Source organism: Plectropomus leopardus, chromosome 14, assembly GCF_026936395.1.
Source record: "Plectropomus leopardus strain MGB_pleo_1.0 chromosome 14, ASM2693639v1, whole genome shotgun sequence".
NCBI classification, from domain to species: Eukaryota; Metazoa; Chordata; class Actinopteri; order Perciformes; family Serranidae; genus Plectropomus; species Plectropomus leopardus.
The window spans coordinates 27739478-27766261 of record NC_142189.1 but is presented as its reverse complement, the minus strand read 5'-3'; the positions used below and the strand labels follow the sequence as shown (position 1 = coordinate 27766261).

At 41.2% G+C, this 26784-nt stretch overlaps 1 protein-coding gene across 1 annotated transcript; it reads left to right on the top strand.

Annotated features, from left to right (window-relative positions):
• The first annotated feature begins 824 nt into the window (after positions 1 to 824).
• LOC121953787 (chloride intracellular channel protein 4) lies at positions 825 to 25229 on the top strand. The gene is made up of 6 exons (XM_042501007.2): positions 825 to 1220; positions 15774 to 15883; positions 18919 to 19044; positions 20471 to 20577; positions 21658 to 21839; positions 23407 to 25229. The coding sequence occupies exons 1-6, from the start codon at positions 1152 to 1154 to the stop codon at positions 23569 to 23571; spliced, it is 759 nt and encodes a 252-aa protein (XP_042356941.1). The 5' UTR covers positions 825 to 1151; the 3' UTR covers positions 23572 to 25229.
• The last annotated feature ends 1555 nt before the right edge of the window (positions 25230 to 26784 follow it).

Below are 26784 nucleotides of genomic sequence, written 5' to 3'. Positions count from 1 at the left end.
CTGTTGTGAGGTGAGCTTAGCTTTTAGCAGGAGGGCTTCACTTTCTGCTCTGTATGAGAGGGAGATCCTTGTTTAACCCTAGTACTTAATAATCCTTTGGCCTGATTTCTTTCTAAAACACTGGGGGGAGGCAATGAGCAACTTGACATGAAATTACTCAAAAAAAGCAAGAAATTTGAGAAAAAAAAAATTTAAGAAAATGACCTGAAAATAAGCCAAAAGAACAGTAACAAGAAAATTACCTAAAATATAAAAAAAGGACAAAGAAATAATAAATTAAATAATCAAAGAAAGAAAGAAAATAATATTAACTAGAAAAGTGCTAATCTACACAAACATATATATATCTCTGTAACATTGCAGGTCATTTTCCCCAATTATAAAAAAAAAAAACCATTATTTTAAATAATTGTATCTCTCTCTAACTAATCTCCAGGTCATCTTGTAACTATTTCCTAATTTCTTGCAAAGTTAGGAGACAGACCTTATTTTCTTGTGACGGATCTGTTACTCATTGCTTTCCCCCCGTGTTTTAAAAGAAACCAAATGAACTTTCTCCAGTCTTACACTTTTTTACCTTTAAATCATCACATCTTCTGTGTGTTGGTAAGTACAACCGTAAATGTACAAGCTTACCAAACTACATACACAAAATAAGTTTAAAAGGACAGGTTTGTCACACTTCAGAGCATAACGTCTGTGCAGCTGCTGGGCAGCTCTCAGGCATCCTCATCCTCCTCCCAACAAGAAGACTGCCTCCTCAGCCCCGCCCACATTTTTGTATGTGTGCGCCTTGGATGACATCACGGCTTTAAATATTCCCGTTGCTCCTTCCCACCCGTCCTCATCACCACTACTCAACCAGCGTAAATAGCCTCGCACTTCAACGATGTTTTTGTAGCTCAGCTTAGTTTTAAGTTATACAGCAACGAGACAGTAGTATCTGGCAGACACCGCTGCCTCCTCGTCCGCTTTGTTAAACAGACTTTTGTGCTAGAGCACCGGGTCCTCCTTGGGGAGAAAAGGCGCCGACTGGGCTCCAGTGCGGAAAAAAAGAAGAGAGGTGGAGAAGAGGACCGAGCTAACTCGGGCGTGGTAGCGAGAAGAAAAACTCATCTTTGTTAGCAAAACTTGAAAAAGTAGCACCCATAATGTCGCTGTCGGTACCGCAGAACGGAGTAAAGGCGGATAACGAGCCCGTTATCGAGCTGTTTGTGAAGGTAAGACCTCAACACGAGCCGCATGGGACAAGTTTTTTTTTTTACATTGTGAGTAACTGAAATAAGCAGTTTATTGTGGTTGTGAATACTCGTTTGTGTCGCAGAAAGAAGAGTAATGCTCGATATTCTCTTTACAAATTAGTTTTTTGTTTAGCTAAAACAGCAAGCGAACGTTTCAGTCATGGGGCTTTCTGACAAACAAACAAAAAAACAGAAGAGGATTTCATGTCGCATTGAGTTTAATTTTTAGGGTTTACATCCATAACCCACTTTGCCATTGTGGCCATGTGGAGCCTGCAGTGTCACAGGCAGGGCGGAGGCAGCTTTGCTCCCATCGTGGGGAAAAAGAGGCTGCCATGCTGAGAACTGGGCGCTAATTCGTCCACTAAAGCTCTGTAGTAGTGGACTATAACAGGCGATTCAACACTGGCACATGTGCTCTTACTGTATTATAAGTTGATGCTTGGCTTCCCAGAGTGGTGGATTATAGTAAACGTGCTCATATTCGTTAAATCCAGCCATACGTGGATACTGGTGAATACTCAAACCAGCCATTTGAATGTTGAGTTTGATGTTTGGTCATCTTGTCATCACTCAGTCTGCCATCAAAGATATCTGCAAGTTTGGTGGTGATGTTGCATGCAGAAATTCCCACGTTATTTTACTTATGGATTATGAAAGAGAGTTGTGGGCTACTGTATATTGCATGTGTCATCAGTGGTGTTCTTGGTACTTGTTATTAAATGCCATGCAAGCTTATTATCATTCAGAATTGATGATAGATCAGGGATCTGGATGGATGATCATATAATTGTTATTATTTTTTTATATCAGCTCAACAGCATCACTGTGCCTTCCATTAAACTGTAATCTTTCATCCAATTTTGCCTCAGCAGTGAGGATGGTGATGGTGTAGGGTTGTGAATGGCTGTTTTCCTTTCTTCAGCCTGCTGCTTTACAGGGCGGGAAAATGGCAAAGAAAAGAAAAAAGGGGGAGCCTGTGGCTGGGGACAGGGGGAGTGGGAGGGAGTTGTAGTGGGGTTCTTTTTTGGGAGAGGGTTGTGGGCGATGGTGCAGTGGGGTGTTATTGACTGGAGGAGTGAACACTTTATGGTAATGGTGGATAGTTGCAGTAGTAGATAGATTTTGAATTCTACAGATCGGAGTAATTATGGCAAGTCCAATAAAAAAAGAGGTTATTTGAAAATCTACTTTTATTTGAACTTAGTCGAACCATGCTTGTAGTAAGAGACTGTTCAATATTCACGAGAGGTAGGAGTGGGGGATAGGATCGCAATATTTTGCATTGTAATATTATATCAATCCACAAACACCAAGCAGCGATTTTCTGGAATAATAAAATCTTTTTTTATTATTCAAACACATACAATTTTCTGTAATAAAAATGATTTAAGTGAGGATCTTTATCTTATTAGATACAACAGATGACAGATGCTGACTTAATTTTACTTTGGGGCATAATTTACATTTTTTAAAAAGGTTGTAAATCGTATTATATTGCAAATTATGATATCACAATATTCAACATATTGTGAATCATTTAAAATTGGATTAATATTGTATCATGACAAAAGTATCAAGATTATATTATATTTTGGGGCCTGTTGTGATTGCCACCCTTTAATGACAGGGAGGATGTGGGGCAAAACACAGCACTAAGGAGGGAGTTATGCTTTTTCATTTGGCTCAGGGGAAGGACGTACAGCGTGAAATGGTTGCATTTTGTATTTATTTTAAATACCATCAGAAACCCAAAAGCAGCATGTGAGTTTGAAAGGCATTTTTTCTCTATAAATCTCCAAAATCACATAATTCATCACAGCGATAAACTGTGAAATATGCTTATTTATGGAAAAAGCAGGGCGACGCACTTTCCCCCAGTCACTCAGCAAGGCTTAAGGAAATGATATATACATATGAAAAAATAAAGTCACACCACAGCCACCTCCCTACTTTGATAAAGTACTGTCCCTAACCGTGTGGACCTAACCACTGTCTTGTTAGCACAGGCCTTTAAAAGTTGTACACTTCAGTTTCAGTAACTGAATTAGTCATAGCCAGTTTTTCTGATTCAATGGAGTCACAAAAACCCTCTGTCCTGCTTGTTTGTACTTTGTCCTTGTTGACTCCTTTAAGAGAAGCCTTTGTAGTCAGACATTGATGAGACTGAACAGCAGGCCCCCACAGTGTAGCAGCCGAACAAACGGAGCTATACTGGCCAGCACCATTTCTTCTAACTACCCCTCTAAGCCTGCAGGAGAGGTTACATCATCCTCAGGCCTGGAAGGTTTACACATGTGGACAGCTCTTCCCTCTCAGCCCCTCCCTTACTCTGGACTGTGTTGCCTTTTGTCTACAGAAGTTTCTTCCATTCTGTGTCTGTGTGCAAGACAGCCTTTCGTCTCCATGGCTCTAACATTGCTCTGTGTTGTGTGTGCCAGCGTCCGTCATGTCCACATCTATTATTGAGGCCGTTGTTCTCACCGTGCTGCGTTAAACACAGTCATGGGAGACAATGGCAGGCATGCAGGTTGCCATAGGCACGCCGCTGTGAGCTGGGCCTCTGGGAACAGCTGATAACGAACTGAGTGTGCTCTCTACACACAGCAGTGTCAGATCTGTTAAGGCACCGCCACATATCAAAGCTGATTAATTATGTTTCTACAACACGAGTTGTCTGTAAAAATTTAGCAGTGACAACAGTTTACCCATTGAAAGTAGCTGACTGTGCCAGTTTAGAGTTACTTGGATGATCTTGCAACCTTTCTACCTGTAGTGTTTATAGCTGCAGTTGTCATATTGCTATGGGAACACTTTACATTGCGTTCATCTTTTAGGGTGTGGACATGAAGTTTGCCATCGTCAGTTTATATTGCTCTCAGTTGCAAATGAGCATGATATAATGACTTTTTTTAAGAGGGAGGATCGACCCTTGACCTCATCACAGTGCTGCAGTTTAGATATTGTTTTGCACACATGAGTAGTAATCCATGCTTGTGTGCTGCAGAGGTAACTTTTTAGCATCCACCCATGTCTGTTTCACTTGGCGCTTCCACACATCACATGGCTAAGTGGTAATATGAAACCCTAAATCTGATTTTCTTATGTGCTGTGACAGTCGGGAAATGTATTACATGAAGCTAAAGGGAATGAAAGGGCGCAGTTGCATATAATTATGTAGAATTAGTGAGTAACTGAAATATCTCTTCTTCTAAACCGAGGTTCATCTATCCTTCTCTATTGATTACAGCACTACCTTATTGAATCAGTGATTTCCTCGAAAACCATTCTGACATCATGTTGGGGGTTGTCTTGGTTACCTCTAAAGCAGGTATACTCAATTTGCTTTGCTGAGGGTCCCCTTTTACAAAATGACAGGAGGCCAGGAGCCAGTTAATACACAAACATTATGATATTATCAGTACATACAATAAATGAAATGCCTGGTTTCAGCCTTTTATTATTTCACTTGTTATATATCGGATATTGTCAAAAAATCCTATTTCGTGCATCCCTACATAATTTACATTAAAATTGCAAGGAAAATTCAGTGTCAATCAGTGTGTTTTATTTTATTATAAATTAGAAAATAGTTTATGTGCCACCTGGCACCCTATAGCGGGCAGTAATTTGAGTATCACTGCTCTACGGGATGGGATGGTGTTGTTGTTAATATGCATTATTGCTTGTTTTCGTTCAGTTTTCCCCCAAATTTACAAAGCTTCTTGGTGAGTCAGTCTCCACCAGCATATGACTGGAATGTTTGATGTTGAGCAGAATATAGATGAGTCAAGACAAGCAGACAGGCTCTTCTTGTGTATGCGTCTCTTGGCTGCAAGTGTGCCAAGGTCACGCTACCGGGTACAAAACCTTCTGCTGCCTCCAGACTTCCACAGTGCTGCCAGCAGTAAGGAGCAGAGCCAGTAAACATGTTGAAGAAGTGCTTTCAAGTCTGCAGCCTGCCTGTGTTTGTGTATGTCCTCTAGGACAATTCCAGGGGATCCATGGAGATGGAAATGTGCAACATGCCAAATACAGGTTGCAACAAAACAGCACCTCTGCAGGGATGATCAGGGTCTATTCTCTGTAGAATAATTCAGTGCTGAACAGTAAACCCACATCACAAAGCCCACTCAGATTCTCAAGTCTCCGTTCCCTTGACATGAGAAAAGATCTCATGCTTCATGTGTCACACCCTGAACTCCCAGTAGACATGACTCTGTCCCTTTTAAGTTTATTCTAAAGGCCTTGGGAAGAGCTGCATGTGTCATTGTACTATCACTTGCAACATGTGACAATCAGATGTGTGCCTTGTGATGCACTGTTTTATGAAAACACAGTGACCTTTTTCAGAAAATACTGTGCTCTATCAATGCTGTCACATGAAATAACATGCAAGGAAATGTGTTCCCCTCCCCTTGGGTGATATTCTAAGCAACTGAGTACAGTTTCTTTTATAGTAAAATCAATAGAGCAGTTTATTTTCCTAAGCATATAGCAGTGCTGCAGTCAGCATCATGAGTTAGGGGACAAAGATTAATGGCTTGTTACTGTTGCAGAGTGCTGTGCTGTTGCTGAGAGCTGTTGTTTCTACAGCACCTGGCCTGTCACTGTTTCTTCATTGTATGTGTGGTTGAGTGACTCTGGACACCGGCCTAATCGATCTGGCATTGTGTTATTACACAGTTTGAAGAGGAGCTATGCGATCAGTCTTTGCGTTTTATGGGTCCATTTCATGTTCTTGTTAATAGAATAAATGCTGGGTCGTTTCTGGTTGTGTCTGAATAAATATGTGCCGTATAAAGTCATGTTTTTGTAATATATCCTGAGGAAAAGTTTACTTCACCATGTAAGGAGGAGGAAGTGCTTGTCTCGTTTGTGCTGCCCGACCAGGAAGCTAGTGGCTAATGAGGCATTTCTCCTGTAAGCTCAAGGACAGGAAGTGAGGCCACCCTAGAACAACACGGATCTGAGACTTTGAAGGTTTAATCCCAACAGAGAGTCTCGTTAGTACATGGATTGCTGCATTTTACTTGTGAACTATTAGGGCTGTCAGGTTACTGCTGCAATTATAACCTAACCAGATCAGGATTCAGAGGGAAAACGAACCTCTGACTCCTTCTTTCTGTTACATCATCCTCACTGTCAGCAGAGGTGTGTGACCTCTTAAATGAGGAGAATCTGCTCTGCTCGCACATGTAACTCAATCAGTCTCAACATGATCCAGTCTGCTTGTGTTTCACGTGCCAGAGGAGCCAGCTAATGCGGGTATAACCCAAAGTGTACTACCTGAAAGTGGAGGATAGGATGACATAAGCATCTTTCCTGACTCATCATCAAGGTGCACAGTGTACTGTCCCAAATACAGTTATATACATATGTATAATAATAGTTTTAGTTCTTGTGTATTGATGTTGATTAATGTACATCGTAGCCTGCGATTCTGCAGGAGTTGTCATCATACAGTCTGCATACACGTAAATTCACACAGTGTAATTTGTATTAAACTTGTAAAATTTCTAAAATCTCACAGTCTGTAGGAGGCTTATTGGAGTACACTTGTTAATGTTAACATTTAAATCATGGCTGCACAAGGGCTAAAAATAATGATTTATTGAAATTATAGCTGAAATTAATTTAAAGAGATAATTTAACTGCATCATAAAGGCTACTTACATTGCCACTATTTCTACTGCAGAAATACCAAATAACATGTCTCAATACAAGTCTGTTACGCCACCTTATATCATACATGTGGTCATATATACATAAATGTACAGTCCACACCCATGCAAACGCAAAGGCTTGTGCGTGAGCTGTTCCTCAACGGTTTTGCATGTTTGATTTTTATGATGTGGAAAGCCAGGCAGCACGTTTGTTCCAGGCTGGTACTAAAAAGCAACTCGACTGCATGTCAGAGTGGACGCAGCCAGAGAGTTGCCAGAGAGAGACGCACTGTCTGCTCAGAATTACTGATCAGGCCCGTGTTTGTGTGGCCACAGGGCAGGCTTTCGCTGCCATGCATATCTGGCATGTGTGGTAACAGCTTGGTGGCATTGTGTCTGTGCCAAAGGGTGGTTCACAGCTGTCTAGACGAGACATATGTCCTGAAGGAATTGCTCCAGGATACACTTAGGCTCAAGATGATTTTTTTTAAATTTATGCACAGAGAAATTGGATTTCGAAGAAGTTTTAGATATTTTTTGGTCAGCATGTGGAGGCTGGTTTTCATGTTATTTCCTATGCAAATATGAGGAAAAACAAGGAGGTGCAGGTTTTGTGTATGCAAGTGTGAATACGTGAGTCTGCCCCAGTCATCACCCCGGGGTCTATGAATGTGTAAGTGGATGGAGAGTTAGAGCTGTTGCAGACCTCAGTATGCAGCACGGTGTTTGTGTTGGACACTTGAAACAACAGTGAGAGCAGAGGGTGATTGTTGGTTCATTCTGAGCTCACACATGGCTGTCTGTTTGTTTTTCCATCATTTTGGATCTGTATTACTCATCACCAAACACCCGTCCCATGCCTTTAGAAACCCTATCTGGCTGTTTGTCTTATCTTTCCCACTCTGAGGCTAAATACAGTAGTTATAAAATCATTGACTTGGCTTACATCATTACTGTAGGATGGTCATGCAGTAAGCCTCTTTTAGACTTTAGTCTCCAACTTTCCACAGAAACTGCTGGTACTTAGACAGCGCTCCTGCACTCCAGCACAGTAGGCCTGTGTCTGACGGGAAGTGTCGAGGTTTCCACTGAGTGATGTCAGCTTGAATCAGAGCCACACCAAGGATGTGATGACGTTTCCATATTCCAGCTAGATCTGACTCCTCTGTACACTCATCTCTGAATGTGGTTGGACTCAGGCTCTCTCGCCTGAGTCACTCAGACATGGGGCCTAAATACCTTTTTGCAAATGACTGAAATCTACCCATAGGACCGAGTATTGAAAACTTTTGCATATCAGATGTAGCATTTAGATAATTGGGTGAATTTTTGCTTAGGCAGATTCCTTAAAAGGCCACTTGGTGTTTAGATAAGATAAGGATAAGGCTTTTTTTGTAGAAAATCATCCTTGTATTCCTCAATAAGTTAAGTTAAGATAGAGAGAAAATAAGTTTTGTTTCTGTATAGGTACTGTAACTTATTTGCACTAGTGTAGCACATTTTCAAGTGATACCCAGCCAGGCCTGCAACCAAGGCTCATTTGTAATTTATATTCATATGCTGATTTGCCCAATAAATTGATAAATTGCTCGGTTAGTAAATTGTCAGAAGATTTACTATCCCATTAGGCATTGTTTCCCAACCATTCTACTTGTGAACCATTGAAATAAAGCTTCACCTACATACAGCCTCTCAACACAGGAGTACTCGGTATGTCAACAGTCAACCAAGGGGAATGTGTTTGATCGGTTACACATGTTGGCTATTGGTTATTTTGGCAAATGAGCAGGACCAGTAGCTAGCTCCCACCTGACTGCGGTGGTGCGCAGTGCAGAGCAGTCAAGGCTAACCTTGGCCAACCAGTGGAGACTGAACGGTGGGCATGGGTTCTATGTTCCCATATGTTCATGTTCTAGCCATCCACGTGTTGGTCAGCGAGGCCAAAATAAACTAAAATAAAAGGTAAAACATTTACATCACAAAACATCAACATTTTATCACCTGTAAATGGATAGCACTTTGAAACACAGTGCTAAAGCTCACTGAATCAGTGGAGCACCAGAAAAAGAAAAGAAAAGAAAAGGCCACGTCATTTCCGACTTTTTTTTTTTTAAGCAGTTAGTTCACTAGCTGATGGATGTCAGAAAATCGAAAGCAAAAGTAACTGAAACTTACATCTCTAATTTTAAGTCATACGTCTTAGCCACTAAACTTCCCAGATTGTTTTTTTCAATACATTTTCCTAGCACCTATTAGAAGGGGTCTTGACCTCCAGGTTGGGAGTCGCTGACACAGGATAGCAAATCTTCACAATCGAGAAGCTGCAACCAGAGAATGGATGGCATTTTTGCTTGAAGAATGACTTCAAGGAGTGATTGATTATCAGAATAGTGAACAGTTATTTTGTTTTTGATTGATTAATCGACTGTCAGCTCTATACTCAGTCCTTTGAAAGCTTGTTTTTAGTCTGGTTGTGTTTTCTCGTGGCCTGAAATTCTGAATATTTGTCTTTATTCAGGTGTGTAAACACTGGAAATACATCAGCAGCTTGAGCCTAAAATATTGTTAGCGGCCTTCAAAAACAATGTACCCTGCTGAAGTGCCTTTTAGCAAGGCATTGTAGGTTTAGGGCTGCTGTTCTGTGGCTTGTCTTGATCTCAGATCGGCCTTTGGTGTCAGACAAATGAAGTATAGGTACTTATTCTCTCAACCTGGTTCAGTTCAGCAAAGTCGACCACAGCAGGCCGCGTAAGCATTCAGCTGCTCAGTATCGTTACAGTCCGAACTCAGGTCCGGACTGTGTACTTGTCCAGCACACAGGGAGAGGCGTTGCCATGATGTTACCATGGCTGCCTCCTCTCCAGCAGACATTCCTGCTGTGCGTCAGAGCAGGACAGGAGGAGGAAAGCTGCGGCGCTCGTTACATCGTCAATTCCTTATTCGGTCAAAGTGTGGCTTGAACTTGCTGAGCAGCCCACCCAAATTAGAATATGAAGTGTGCTGGGGAGGGGAAGGCACGGCGGCCACGTTACTAAAATTAGACTGTGAGCAGAGCCTGGGAGGACCGGGCTCAGCCTGAACAGAATCCATTGTCCCTGAACGCTGACTACTGTAACTGTGGTCTCACATCACCCATCTCAAAAAAAAGTAAACTTCTGTCATAAAGAAAGATCTTTTGTAGAAGTATCTGTGAATGGCTGAGAAAGTGGGAGGATAACAGAAGTAGAGGTTTAGTTGAACAGCTCTTGGGTTTTATGTGCCTGCTTGTAAATTGTTATAGGACTGGACTTGTGAGGAGGGAACCTTTTGTGCTTGTTGAAAGTGCACATACCTTAAAGTGCTTTTATTATGTTCAAGCTAATCAGTTAAGGTGTAGCATATACTCATTTCTCCTGATATATGTTAACTTGGTCATTACATCATGAGCACAGTCATAGGGGAAGTGATAAAGAGGTATGACGACCTCCCTGTTGTGTATGTGTTTTGAAAAGGAAAAAGTGTTTTAAAGACACTGGCCCCCTTGCTGACTGAGGTCTCATTGTTCTGCTGCGGGGCCACGCCGTCCTGGACACAGACTCCTAGATAACATCCGACTGGAGCATGACTCACACCCTCCACTGGACAGCTGTGTGTGTTTGGCATTAAATAAACAAGCATCTGTTGACTTACGGTCCGTCCATTGAGCCCTAAATAAAACTTGAGAGCCTGTTAGCAGTAGTCAGCTGTCGTTGCTACTGTGCCCCGGACTTTATTATAACCGCCTCACATCCAGGGAAATCTCTGTACCAATCTCTGTGGAAGATGGTGCAACCGTCTGCAAGAAGTGAGTCATTTTTGACACAGGAGGCAAAATAGCAGGCTCTGCACTGGGTACTATTAGTGTTCCTGTGAAAACCTGCCTTACTTCTTGGAAAAAAAGGGGAATTTTTTCAACTGATGTGCTTTGCCTTATAAGGGCCCAGTCAAAATAATTTCTTGCCTTGCTTATGTGTTTTATTGGGGCGTTTTTCCCCCCTGTTGCTAACTGGTGACGTGCCTCAAACTCTACAAACAAAAACGGCTTTGTGTTGTTGCTGTATAGAAGGTTCTCCAGCAGCCCTTTCCTGAATGTCACACTGTAATAGTGGCACTCTGGAAACTTGCTTTCCTTTGGGGCCACTTTTGCAAAATGGCAGGTGGCCAGGGGCCAGTCGCAGCAGCCCCATACATCTTTCTAGGATTTTAAGATGTTTCTAGGATTTAAGTGCATTTCTGGGATTTTTAGGACATTTCAAGGATTTTAGCATGTTTCTAGAATTTTAGACAATGTAGGATTTTAGCACATTTATAGGGTTCTAGAACTTTTCTAGGTTTTTACGATGTTTCTGGTATTTTAGGATGTTTCTAGAATTTTTGGACATATCTAGGATTGTAGGATGTTTGTAGCATTTTAGGACATTAGGGGCTTAGCTAAAACCTCAGGGGATACAGGGGATCCTCCATTGGAACTTTATTGATGAACAAACTCTATTTTGATTTATGCACTGTTTTTATTGTGAATTTAAAAAATGGTTGGGGAGCCACACATCACCCTGTCAGGGACCAGATTTGGCTTGCGTGCCATAAGTTGAATATGACTGGTTTAGAGGTCTGCTTTTCTACTCATTTTGTGTTGTTCATGCCAAACTGTTGTTTTCATTTTCATTGACCCACTGAGGTTATTCTTCAAGGTGCTACCTTGAAGTGTTATACAGCACAATAACTGCTGAATACCACTTTGGTTGTGAAATGTAGGACAGCCCTGCCTTAACAGAGCAGCAGTTTATGTCAGCAGAAACGCAGCTCCACCAGCATCATCACTTAAACTAAACAAAGCCCCCTCTTCCGCGGGAGTAACAGGACATTTCTGGAATAGTTTCTCCCTCCTCCCAAAATGCCCCCCCCCCCCGACTCTACAGAGGGGCCCAGGATAAGGGGAGAAGGATAAAGGGGAAGGAGGAAGACACAAGCAGCGTGCCAAACAGCGCGCAGCCTCTGAAGCTTGCTATCTTAAATGCTATCTCCCACTTAAAGCATCGATTACTGCTTGTTCTCCTTCACGTCTATCATGATCCATAGTTTCCTCCTTATTTACTGTAATATCACTCTCTCTAGCTGTCTGTCTTCCCCTGCAGCAGATAGTTGCTTTCAGTGTCTTGGCAGGAAGCTGCGGTCTGCGCTGCTGCAGACTCCAGAGGGTAGGAGCACTGCCATGGCTCTGAGGACAGACTGGGAGAGAAACAAAAGTGTGAAATGTCTTTCTCAGCTGCTATGGCCTTCTTCTTTCCCACTTGAGACATAAAACTTGAGCTCAAAATGCAGCTCGTTGTGTTGAAGTACAGTAAATGTCTTTTGATTCACAATGACATTGTGTCGTGTGGTTTTTGTCACTACAGAAAGGGAGCTCACTTCAGGCGGTTCACCTGTGAATTGGTAACCCCGTACACACTGTGTGCTCTGCTTTCCATGTCATATTAGTCTGGCCATTGCCATGGGAACCGTTGCTGCGCTGCATTGCCACCCTTAATCCTGGAGTGAATGGCTCTCTGTAGGTGCAGCACTGTGGGGGAAATGGAGTAATCATCCCACTGATGTCTTTCTGATCCGCTATGGATCAGCTAATGCTAGTTTAGCCTAGTGATGGCCGTGAACCATGATACCCCCCAACACTTCATGGCTGAAGCTTTATTTTCGAATTGAATCATGTAAGGTGAAAAGAGGACTTTCATTTGCTGAACAAAGGCAGTGATCTAATCCAAGCTTTTCAGATATTGAATTCAGAGGGAGGGAAGAGGGAGAAGGAGAGGGACAGCCGCAGTACAATGGGAGCCAGCAGGCAGATCAAACAGAGCCATCCCACTGGGCGTCACACAGAGGACAACAGCAACCAGCCTGTCCACACCAGCAGGGAGCTGCCGGACTGACTGAACACTCCAGAACAATGTCCACTATTGAAGACGGTGCAGAACCTGCACTTCAGATAGTGTTCTGTCAAGATAGCGTTTGAGTTAAAACTGATTTGGATCTTATTTTCATTCAGTGCTCTTTGCAAGTCTGTGTGAAAACAGGTAATTTGTGTAGGCTTTTTTGCCTTACACAAATTACCTGTTTTCTTTTGCATTACACATACCGTATATTCACACTTTGCATATCACCTCTGCAGGATGATGCAGGAGTGCAAGGGGAATGAGGAGAGACTGACAACATTAGAGGCAGAGATATTCAGAGGCTCTGCTGCAGTTATACACTGAATGAAGACGTGCATTCCAGAGCACCGATACTTGAATGACCTCCATGCTTGTCCTTGTGAATAGATGAATAAGGTGCATTCTTTTTTGGCCTGCCTTGCCGGGATAATGGCATACCTCAACAGGCTTGGTATCCACAGGGCCACGGAGCTCTGCACCAAGTCTGTAGCTCTCTTCACACAGAGATCACATTATAGGGGTCCCTTCTTTATGCTTTCTTTGCACTTTTACACAGAAGCAAACAACCAAAGTCTCATGCCACTCCAGTGTGTGATTTTAGACAGTGAGCTGGCATCACAGAATCGAAAGAGGTGTGGCATTAAGAACAACAGCATTGGCCTCTCGTGTGACATAGGACATACATGTCAGCAGCGCCTTCTAGAGGGTAAATAGTCCTGAATCACATCTTTCCCACAACTTGCAGACATTTTCGGCCACTGTTCCTCTTTTTTGAGTTAGCCATTACCTGCTACTAGCTGACTTTTATATCTCCAGCTGTGGTTCACACACATAGACTGTAGATATGGGCACTGCCATCTTGAAATGGTGATGTCATTGAGAGCCTCAGTCTGCGCAGTATACCAATATACTCCTTCAGTGACAAAAACCATTTTTTGGAAAAATATATATGGTGTGTACTTTTAGTTTTTGGTTTGACCAATGACCCATTCATTAACATGAAGGGGTGCTCTTAATAACCTATATTGCAGGCAGACACCAGGGGGCGATCAAGATTAAAAAGCTACACTTTGGGGGAACTGTAATGTTGTCCATCTTTATCTACAGACTAAGGTTGCATGCATAACATGTAGTCACACCTGGGTGACTGCCAACGGTCGTTATTACAAAGACACTGTTTTGGCACTGTTTTACACACACACACACACACACATACACTATCATACCTTATATACAGAATGGCGAGGTTGAATAGTGGTACAGTATTCCTGTCCTGAACAGGCAAAGTAAAAGGGGGCTTATTATAAAGGTTGTGATATATGTCTGGTGGTGCATTTAAGAAGTAAATCAGATTGTCATCATTGCACCAAGAATGAAAAAGTAGAAATAATAACAATATCTGATTTTAGTTTCACAGTGATTACTCAATTTTGCCATTTTGTGGCTTAACTAGAAATTAATTAGGTTTTCTTGGCGCAGACGTTACTGTGCCGCAGTCAGCATGGCAGATTTCATTAAGATACCGAGCAAAGCTCTGTTAATCAAATGAAATGCCAATTCTGCCTTCTGATGTTGAATCCAAACCATATTTGTCCTCTGCTACACCCTCCTAACTCCATACATGGCTGTAATTTAGAGAGTTGGAAAAGAAAGAAGAGAGCGTGACAAAGAGATGGATGGTTGTGGGGAAGGCAGGCGATATCTCTGAGAGTTTGCAGCACCCCTCCCTTTGCCTTTCTGTTTACTGCTGTGTGTGTGGCAGTGAGACAAAAATCACAGCTATTGTTTTTTTTCTCATCCTGCATGGAGTGATTGGACTGTTCTGTCACTTCAAAAAGAACATTTACACGTTGTGTTTGAAATCTCAAAATGACCTTTCAGTCTCCTGCTGATGAGCGTCCATCATTAATTTGGAGGACACGCGCCTCTTCCATTGATACAGTTCCCAGCGCCACAGCTCAGCCTTGTGTTTGTGCAGTCTAGCAAAAGAGGAAACAAGAGGCAGTCTGAAGTTTAATCACTCCAGAAGTTTCCTCTTACACTTAGACAGTAGTTCTGCAGATTAATGGAGGGGAAGTGTGCTGAAGTATTAAAGACAAGGGGGTCAGTTCTCCACTTTCTCCCTCCTACTTAAGTCTTTTCCAGGGCAGCTTGTAATGTTTATGAAAGAGTCATTGTCTGAAATGGGCCCTCTTTGGGTGAGTGCAGTAAAATGCAGCGGGCTGTAAAGGTTGATGTGATCTCTGTCGAGATTGTCGGGTTGTTTCAGTCTCAGCCTCTAGCCAAGTGCTATCAAGACTAGAAACTTGTTGCAGATGTTTTTAAAATCTTTGTCTGCTGTCTTGTTTTTTTATGCTTGCAGTAAATAGAAATCTGGGATGCTTCTAACCCGTGTTTAATGTTCTCCTTAAGACACTAACTAGGGGTGGACAGATTATCTGCCTGGCCGATTATCGGGGCAGATATTTGTCATTTTGCAGATAATCTGTATCAGAGTTAGTGTTGGCATGGGAGGAACTTTTACTTTGTAAAACCTCAGAGTGCTATTTGTATTTATTCTTTTTTTTTAATTTAAATTTTCACTTTATTTAAAAAAAGTTGCTGTGAACTTGCTGTATATGATGTTGAAAGTTTTAGTTTTGGTTAAACATTGGCCAAAGGCATTTAAACAGAGTTTTGTGTTAGAGTTTGTTATATTCTAAATTTTAAATTTTGACAGGAATATTTTCATTTTTATTGAAAATACATGTCGGTTACAAATATCTTACTGACTACTCATAATTGGTATTTGCCTTGAAAAACCAATATCGGTCGCCCCAAATAAAAACTGGTGCCATCTTATGTGTACTCTTCAGTAATGTTTCCTTCATATTGCTGATAGTTTATCTAATCTAACTGTGCTATCTGTGTGTTTATTTAAGGCGGGAAGTGATGGAGAGAGCATCGGGAACTGCCCCTTCTCCCAGAGACTCTTCATGATCCTTTGGCTTAAAGGAGTCGTCTTCAACGTCACCACAGTGGACCTCAAGAGGTGAGTCCGACTCCCATTCCCCAACCTCCTCTCTCCTCTTCTTATCTTCCTCCTCTGCAGACTTCATTGACTTTTCTTTGAAGAGTTGAAAAAAAAAAATAAATACATTTTTTTCCAATCTTTTTTCCCTTTGATATCCTCCTCCTGTTTTCTGGGCGTTTCCACAAAGGTCTTAGCGGCTTCGTTACGCTTTGATCCAGCCCCACCTCTGACACGCTCACTGCTTCCCCACTGCTTATTTGGTTTTCCCATGACCCTTTCTCAGGCTGGAGAAAATCAGAGGAAAATAAACATACAGACTCCTGAGAAGCTATTTTAGGCTCTGCTCACTTCCTGTCCAAATTTTGGTGGGCAACATGTTATTTTTCACCACAGGCTTAAAAAAAGTTGCAATTCTGACTGCAAGGGAACGTGCTTTCCCACGTGTATTCCTGCACCAGAAGATCTTTACCAAAACCCACTGTTTCTGTGTGCATGATTCATCTAAATGCTCCTTAAATGTTTTTCCACGTGTTACAGGCAAGTGCCAGTTTATTTTCAGACACGGTCAGATGGATGTTTGGTTTATATGGTCTTTCTTTGTCATGTGTGACTCAGACTCGAGATTTTTGCCGTTTTTGTTCCAAAGCGTGGTTCATCAGTATGGCAGCTGGTTCCTCGCCGGGTGCCTCCTCCCCTGGGACATGGAGACCACTGCTTGTTGGCAAAACACTACAGATGTACTTGATAAATAGCAGGCCTCCTTTATACAGCTAAAAAAGGAAAGCAGTGTCCATTTGACTAGTCCTTTCCCGCTTGCCTGCAGATTCAAGATGAGTGTGTTTGGTTTGGGTATATTTGCATATATTTTGCCTAGAAGAGGGAGAATGGACTTAGAACCGAGCTTGCCGATGTCCTCCAAAAGGCAATGCAGGATGTCCACCTGCTAAGCAGTGTCTGTTTACCCTGCGTTCCTCAAACAACCCTTTGTTCAGCTGAAGTCAATAGTTCGTGCTTCATTTCTTTAATTTTGATCCAGGATTTGCCTTTTCCGGGCTATATTTAGAGTATCTGCAGGTCTTTAAAATGTCTTAAGTTAAATTATATGAATGTTAGGCCAAGAAATAATAAGTAGTCTTAAATTTGAATTTCTGAGGCCTTAATTTCCATCAACATTTTATTTAAATTAATTTATCCATCTTTTAATTTCTTTTTTCTTTAAATGAGTTTAGCTATTTTATGCAAAAGTCCACATTTCTGATGTTACAAATGTTTAAACGTACCACAGAACATGATACTTTGTAATTGCACTTACCTGTTGATAATTGTAGATTAACTTCCTTTTTTTATCCTTTGTACCTTTTTTTTCATTCTGTGTCTCATCCTTAAATTGGGACGTTTTTGCGCATCCGTGAACGCAGTACAGGCTGAACCTGTCATGGGTTCTTTTATTTCCTCAGCAGCAGTTTAAGGAGTCTAAGTTATTGATATGTCGATCACGGCTGATGAGATCAATGGATGAGAGGAGCAGCTGCTACAGAGGTGTGGAAGTTTTAGGCCTAGCGCAAAGAATGGTAAAGTTTCATTTTCATTGCGCGTGACGTTCAACTGCTTTGTCTGTGCCCAGAGTATACTCTGCGCTCGGAGAATGTGGTACAATAAATAACCAAATGCCGTATATATTCCAACGGAGCTCCTAATAAACTGTCTGGCTCTAAAACTGTAAAATCATTACGTGGCAGAAAATAATTTAACTGTGACGGGCTGCCATAAAAATATGAATGTGTGGGGAAATCCTGCTAACTTACCACTACTTACTTTTATTTAATCTGCAATGCTGTACTAACAAAAAGATGATCTGTATTAAAATCAGTCTTAAATTTGCTCAAAAATTTTCTTGAAATTTGCTTTTAAGGCATAAATTTAAAGGGCTGTTACTTGCAGCCACCATATACGTAGTGTTTGTAACCCTAAGCAAATATAAAGCATTTGTGTATTGCAAAAAAAAAAAGGTGTGTGTTGCCATATTTATGGCTTTTTTATTGCAGTATTTATATGGAAGAACAGTGCACATTGTTACACCTGTGGAAGGACATGAGTGTCACATTTCACGACCATAAGTCAGAATGTTTTATCCTGCCTGAGTCTACATCTTGTCTTGGGTTAAGGCTGTCATGTTAATATTCATTTCTGTGATGAAAGCCTTTTATTCAGAAGGCAGTTTGCCACCCACTCCTCGATGATATCACTGGGGTAGGGTGCCACTTCCCTTTTGCACGCCAAAGAGTTGAAGTCATTTCCCCTTTTTTTATTTTTTGGTGCCCTCAGATGGCTTGTCCCAAAACTCAGTCACCATGGGAATAATTTTCATACTAAAAACCTGGATTATTTCAGGGTCTCTACAGATGCATGTTGTTGCTAGTTACATGACATCAAAGAGGATTCACACCGTCTGCTGGCTTCTGCCAGCCTGTTAGACTCTAACTGACACTGCTGTGTGTTTAGTTGTCTTCATGCTCAAGGGGTTTCAGCGTCTGGACTCTGTCGATTTCACAAGGCAGTTGTGTTCACACTACTCATTCAACACATGCTCATTTTTGTTTATGTGTGCGTCAGTGTCATCTGCCTGCCAGAGACATCTGGTACATAATGTGCTGGTTCGAAGGCCGCAGAGAGAAAGGGACAAAAAAACACTCATGGAGACAGACAAACACACACGTGCACAGTTAAAGACAGAGCACTGAGTGGCTGTAGCTGGAGAAGAGGGCTGGATGGCTCTGAAAAATGTGCTTTAAGTGCAGCAGATTGTCAAAGAGTCACAGCACTGTTGACCGTTGATCTTGCTTGAAATCTTTGAAGTGAATAAACAGTTTATACATGTTTTATCAGGAAACAGCAAATCAGTAATGACTCCTGTGTCTTATTTACATTGCTTTAATCTCTTATTTGTGAGATTAAAGGCTACTGCTACTAGCTATGAATTATAAACAAATATTGATTGCATGGCTTCATTCTGTTTGCTTTTATCCACTAAAGTGCCTCGTCTTCTCTTCCAGGAAGCCCGCAGACCTCCAGAACCTGGCCCCGGGAACACACCCACCCTTTATCACCTTCAACGGCGAGGTCAAAACTGACGTCAACAAGATAGAGGAGTTCCTTGAGGATGTCCTCTGCCCACCCAAGTTAGTGTTTTCTCATCCCCGTGATAACACTTCAACACGCCTAAACTCAGAGCAGCCCACACTGCTGTCATGAGTACACTATTGGCTTTTAACTGCTGTTAGCACCTAATGAATGGTAGAGGCCTTATATGAATTTTAATACAAATGTTTGCAATATTTCAGATTTTTTTTATTGTCGGCAAATCCCATGACCAAAGCAAAGTGGCACTCAGTCTCTCTGTGTCCATTTGTTTCTACTTTAAAATAAAAAAGCTGCATTTTTGGGCTAAAACAGCTTGGCACTATATGATTTTTTAGCAAACTTAACTGAAACAGGAGTAACTATTTTCTGCAGGGAAATAATAGACATTTGGTGCTCTCGTAAATATTTGCAGCTGCAGGATGTGTTTGTCGTATTTACCCCAAACAACCTATTGTTATAATGTTCATGGTAATTTTTGGACAATGACTCAGGCCTGTGACATAGAGAAATATGTTATACTAGGTAGTGTTGAGTATCGGCACTCTATGCCTTTGAGGTATCAGCTGAAATAACCCAGGACCAAGCATTAAGCACCAAGTACGAAACATTTCTAGTCAAACCATACCTCCATCTGATTCTTTTTGCACTGGGAGTCTGGTCCCAGACAGTCCAGACTTCTCACCAGATCAGCAAACTTTCTATAGCTGCAGTCTGTGGAGCAGCAGGTATCCTCCTGGTAAGCTGTCAGTTCAACACCTGGCTGGTTAACACGAGGTAGCTCACCAGTCCTGGCTAACATCCACCAACGAGCAGTTCTTCAAACTTACATGGAAATGGCTCGACTCTGTCGATAAATCCGTTAATTGTAAGGTAGTGTTAGCTGTTTGATGATAACACATACCCTGTCAATGTGTATGTGCAGCCGGGCATGTTCTCTTTCACCAACTCCTTTGCAAAAAGCTCACACTCCTGTGGCAGCAGCTACAGCCCATATGCAGTCTGCAGTGTGGTGAAGTCGACTGCGGCGAATTGACAGAGTTGGCATCTCAACGTTCCAAGATGCCACCAAAACATTTGACAGTTTGGCCGCTCAGTTCACATTATGGGTATTGAATCACGTATTCTATTGGCATCTACTAGTTACTAGTTTTGGCACTGGTATTGTAGGTTTTGAGACAATACCCAGCCCTAATACGAGGGTTTGGCTCTACAACTAAAAATTAATTAATAGGATTAAGTTATTGCTCATTTTGGTCTTTTCTTTGTAATTGGGTTTGTTTACAGTAACAAAAATACACAATATCACCAGAATTATCCTTTAAGCTTAATACATACATACATACATAAATACATGTATACAGTATATTCAACATACATACATACATACATATATATGCTCAACATACATGCATCCATCCATCCATGCATACATATGTGTATTTACTTGTGTGTGCTTGTGTGCAGGTACATCAAGCTTGCTGCAAGACACCCAGAGTCAAACACATCTGGTATGGACATCTTTGCCAAGTTTTCAGCATTCATTAAGAACTCAAAACCAGATGCAAATGAAGGTAAGTTACCTGTATTTTTCTTTGACGCCCACACACACACACACACACACACACACACACACACACACACACACACACGCTGGTAAAGGCCACAGATACAGAAACCTTCCATTTGTGTCGGCAGAGCGCTGGCTGCTAGGTGACATCGGTAGCCCAGCCCTGATTGGTGGTTTACAGCCTCACTCAGGAACACAGAGCTATTGTTCCTGTTGTCCTCATGCTCCCATCTCACCTGGTGGAGCTCTCTGGAAAACCACAGAGCAGCTTTCCTGAGAATAAACCCACAATCTCATCCTTCCTGTTTTTGATTCATGTACCTCGGACCCCGCTGCAAGAGAGGGCGCCATATCACAAACTCAACAAATAAGATTATGGCAATGATATGTGAAGTATGTAATCTATTGTCCCATTGATTCTCTAACATCTTGGGTGAAACTGTTTTGTACAATTGTTTCCCTTTAAGGATGTTTATAGTGCTCATAAAATTCCAAGATTTAGTATCATGTTTTAGTTGGCTGTTCTCCACCCTGGGAAAATATTGAACCACGGGGAGCTCGATGTGAAAGTCAAGGCTGTGTCAACAGAGTTTGAGGCTGAATCTCATGGTTCAATGATAAAAGCTTTCCCAAGTAACTACTGTTGAAACACTGGATCGAACATTCATGTAATATTTTTTAACAATGCAATGAATTGTTCATGAATGATCTACAGAAGGATGGCTATAGGGTGAGGTCAAAGTATACCACCTATACTAACTTATGCAATCCACTGACACATGGAGGGTAATAAGCCTTAAATCAGGCATTATTTGTGACAGCAGAACACCACTGAATTGCAATCTATTGGGCTGGTGTCCATGATGTGCTTGTTTCCTGTATTTATGCTGCACATACTGTACATTTACACAGAGCTATCTCCTTATCAAATGCTGCCCCCATGTGGTTGATCAGCATATAGGCGTAAGGGGAAAACCAACATAATTTAACACTGTTGAAGGTTCTTTGCTTATACAGAATATACATTTAAAGTAAAATGAAAACTATTGTGTCGTTTTCTCATATCTCTTGTGTCACTTTTTAGCTCTGGAGCGCGGCCTTTTGAAGACACTGCAGAAGCTGGACGAGTACCTTCGCTCACCACTGCCTGACGAGATCGACCACAACAGCATCGAGGACGTCAAAGTGTCCAACCGCAAATTCTTGGACGGTGATGAAATGACCCTGGCTGACTGTAACCTGCTACCCAAGCTGCATATAGTCAAGGTGAGCAAGGGAGTGTTTGAAAACATCACTGAATCATGGTCTTGTTATCTGTGATATGTTGCCATTGAACACTTAACTTTGGCTGAGTTGGTATGCAAGGTCTTAATAGGCATAAGGTCACTTAAATTTATGAACTGACAAAGGCATGGTAACTCATCAACAAATGTATCATTGGAAAATATTTACCTACTTGGAGGATGGGGCACGAAAAAACATTTACTTCCAATGGCCAAGCAAATTCACATATTTGCATCGCGTGGAGTTCAGTTATTTGACCGGCCAAATCACAGCCTCAACCAACAGTAAAGACGTATGTATGATGTTGGCCATGCAGCATGCGAACTACCAGACATGAGATATGTTGCCTGGCTGGCAGTGAGTCAGGAGAGAGGCATGGAATGTAAGAAAAAAGAAAATGTACAGATATTTCTCTTTATTTACAAGAAATAAATGACCGACTTTTATTAGGAAGCAAGCTAGCTATCAAATACAACTGTCACCTGCAGCACTGCCTGCATTCAGCATGAATGTTGCCTCAACAGGCTATGATCACTCGTGTGTGGCCATGCCCTAAGAATGATAAAGGCAGGCGTTCTCTCACCCAAACTGGTGCAACAAACCAGTAGGAGGGTGGGGGCAATATTAGTCAAGAAATTGAGTCATCACACACCCACATTCTCCCTAGAGGGAATTTAATTAGGCAAAATATGTGAAAAATCCCTGTGTTAGTGGACATGTGTTACTACAGGTAAAAATGTAGAAAAGTCTTTCTTAAAATAATGTTTTATCAAATGATCAGTTATACATTTGTTTTTAAATAAATAAATAGTGATTATAATCATTCCAGCCCTGCAAATACATGAGAAGAGCGAGATGAAGTACTCAGGTCTTGGTGATCACTACATTACAAATATAATAAATACCTTTTTTTTCGGATTTTATGCAGTTTTTATTTGTGTGCAGTGAAACTGAACTGAACTTTACAGTCCACAGGAAAAATAAATATTTAAAGAAATGCCTTGAGGACTTTAAATAAAAAATATATAATTAAAATATTAAAATTACAATTTTTTTTCCCAGTCTCCCAGTTAAAGCTTTCAGATATCTTGTTTTGTTTAAACTGCAGTCTTAAACTCAAAAGATATTCAGTTTACTATCATAACAACAAAGAAAAGAAGCATATCTTCACCCTGGAGCTGGAACTAGTCAGTCGTTTGCATTTTCTTCTTCATAATTGACTTAAACAATTACCCATCTGTCAAAATTGTTTGTTGATTAATTTTCCCTTGATTGACTACTTCATTAAATGATTAATATCTAACAATAGTGGTGCCATGTTAGCAATTTTGAGTATATTTAATGATTAGTTAACAAAATATTAGTAAAATAAATATATTTATCATTAGTTAAATATGTCACATATTTAAAATTCTTCCAAATATTAAACAAGTTTAATTTCTTGATGGATGATTTTTGTCTTAGGTCTTATTTTTTCTGATGCTCTGAGTTTATGAAAGAGTTCTTCATTCAGCTGGTGAGATTTCTAACTTGTACTGTCTTTCATCAGGTGGTGGCCAAGAAGTACAGAGGCTTTGAGATCCCCAAAGAGATGACTGCCGTCTGGAAGTACCTGAACAACGCCTACACACGCGAGGAGTTCACCAACACCTGCCCCAGCGACAAAGAGATCGAGATCGCCTATGGAGACGTAGCCAAGAGGCTGGTCAAATAAACTCCTTGACCCCGACCTCTTCCCTCCCCTCCATCCCTCACCCCGCCACCCCACGCCCTCTCTACACACCCCTACACCTCCCCCTCCCCAGCACCGGGACTGATGTGCTCGTTCACGAGAAAGAAAAAACTCTGGACTTCTTTTCCTTCTCTCCTCATCTAGAGCAAACCCCCAATGCATGAACGTTTCTCGATTCTCTTTTTCTTTTTTCCCCTGCGATTTTTACAAAGACCTATTTTTAGTTGATTCGGCAATGTTGTTCACCTTTCATCATTAAGTGCTTTTGCTTTTCATTTGCTGATGAAATGTTGTGAGGCGTTGCAAGACGGCAAGGCGACGGAGAAGCAGCCAGACTAGTATCAGCGCTTATCAATGTCAGGAGCCTCGTCAAACACACTCCCTGATAAGTGACCTTCAAGCTGACCTCCTGTCTGCGTGCGTGCAGAGGGAAAGGTCACACAAGCTGTTGTCGACTGTGTGTTTATTATTGAAATAGCTCTTTCTAGGATCGCTTTAAATGAACACTGAGAAGCCGTTTATTTTCCTTGTCTTTTGGCTTATTAAGAGGCATTGTAAACAGTGTTGAAGCTTCAGTGTTTTTTGGCTCAAGTATTTGACAGGTTTAAGTAGAAGCTAATCCAAACCTGACATATCAAGTGAGAGATGCTTTATTTTAATGTCAAGCTGTTTAAAATAAATCAAACGAATTGTAACTGCAGGTAAAAGCTACCTGGCATCTATGCTCTGATTTTCTCGTCGCCTCAAATAGGCAAAAGTAGCTCAGCTCAGTAGAATTTTAGGGAATTTCCTGTCCCGGCTGCAGAATAACAACTCAGGACAAATCTAACCTGAGAAATATTCAACTATATGTAGCGCACAGATGTTCGAGGAGGTGTAGATGTCTAGGATGCCCTTTTGTTAATCAACCACAGAAAAGCTCACTGACTCTTTCTTCTCTTGTGAAGCATGAAGGAAAGTCGGTCGTGCTGACTGTAGCGATAGTTTAGATTACACATGGCGGACCAAAAAGGGGCACATTATACTGATCTCACTGTGGATAGGATGACTCCGGCTATGTAAACGGGGAAAAAAAAAAGACACACTCTCACTGTAATATTCTCCATAGTGCACGGAATGAAGGACACTAATGTGCAAGTCAGGCGACATGAAAGATATTTAAGAAAAAACAAAGCAGGAGAGCAGCGATGAAAATAATCTCTCCTCAGTATGTAGATTGATCTCTGAGGTAGTGAATGTACGTTATCACACAGTAGCTCCAAAAGTGCTTTAGTGCATTTGCCATGGGTTTTTTTTCCAGAACATTTGTTATGAAACAAATTTGATATTAAGAAAAAAAAGGAATTGTAAATATTTGTTTTGATTGCTCGGAATTTAAATGTGTAAATTTTATACATTTCATCTGAATATGAGGAAAACGGGCTCATTTCTTGCCTGCTTGGATTTTACTTCTAGAAAAAACCCATCTCCTCTTTTGCCTTACTTGTTTTTCTCTCTGCGGATGTTGCAGGAGGGTTTTTCAGAGTTCATTTCATTTAGTTCAACATGAGTGTGATGTTGTACAAAGAAAAGACCCAAGCTATGTCATGGATTTTTTTAACAATATTGACTGAATTGAAATAAAGTTATTGGCACTCTGACTTCTGTTTTTTTTTTGTTTTTTTTTTTTAAATATATAATATTAAAATGCTGACAGTCTTGTCAGAGACATTGGGTTGCCTTTGTCCCAAATTTCTTTTACTGCTTCGATGTTTTTATATTACCCATACTAATATGAAAGTTACCCCTTCAAATTTTAAAAGAATAGTGAAAGCCCTGACGTGCAAAGTGTTAAAAGTCCAGGGGCATCTATTGGCAGAATTGGAATGTGATATTCAGAGGTATGTTTTTATTTGTTAATAATCATCTAAAAATAAGATTTCTGTTTTCATTACGCTAGAATGAGTCATGACATAGTGGCTGTTGTGTAACTACAACTAATGCCATGGCATTGTGTTTTCAGGCAGTCTGTCCATATATCTGTACATCCTATTCTTGTGAATGTGATAAACGGCTGAGGGCCAGCTGCAGCAGGCCTGTACATGTATGCAGGGGCGTTACTAGGATTTTAGGACACTAGGGGCTTAGCTAGGACCTCTGTCAGGGGGTGCAGGGGATCCTCCACTGGCACTTTTTTTGACAAAGAAGCTCTATTTTGATACTGTAGTAAAACTAAATAATAATGTAAATAAAGTTAAAAGTAAAGAAAAAAATAGAAAAAAAAAGAATTCCCAGTCCAATTCACTTTATTGTTTTGTGAATTAGAAAATGGTTGCCGGGTCTAATCAGTCTCCTGTATTATTTGCATTAAAACCATTGCATAGGTTTCTTGCTTTACTCACTGTTGTTAATATCTTAGGTCGTTAATGCAGAAATACAGAAAAGTTTGGGAACCCCAGCCCAAAGCATGTTTGTTTACAGCTCTGTCTCTCTCTCCCAAAGAATGTCTCATGTGGGTGTCCACCCACTGTGGGCTCCACCTCCATCTGAAGACACCCTCTGGCTGTCAGCTCCATGGTGCTTTCCAGCCAATTCCCTACTGTTCTGAAGCACAAACAAGTCTATTCTGCTGTGCTGATTGCAGCCAAAGTTTCGCAAGAGATTGAAAGAAAAAAAGGTGCGGGGGCGTTTGGTTTTTGGATGCTCTCCAGATCATTAAAGTGTCATGTTTCAGCCCCAGACATTCTCTACTCCCTTACTGGTGAATACTGAGACACGGTCTCCACTTGTAATTCACAGGGAGAAAAATCCACCCATAAGCAAACAGACAGACTTGTGTGTATGCGTGTGTGTGCGTGTGTCAGCGTGAGGTAAGAGAAAGCACAACAAGGTTGGCTATCATTCAGACCACACACTCATTACAAGTGTATTAGTGTAATTGGGTAATGAAGGTGAGGCCAGGAGGGGCTGAGTATTGTTTCTCAAACATGTTGACTGTGAGTGTGTGTGTGTGTGTGTGTGTGTGTGTGTCTGTATGTGTGTGTTCAAGAACATGGCTATATTACACACCATGAGAGGGAGCCAACAAGTCAGTTAAGCTGTGAACACACACAGGTTACAGTCCCAGTTATTTCCTTGGATTTTTCTTTGTTGCGATGAGAAAAATATGCAGCCTGAGTGCTGTTTATTCCACCTTTGATATTCATATTTTGCCAT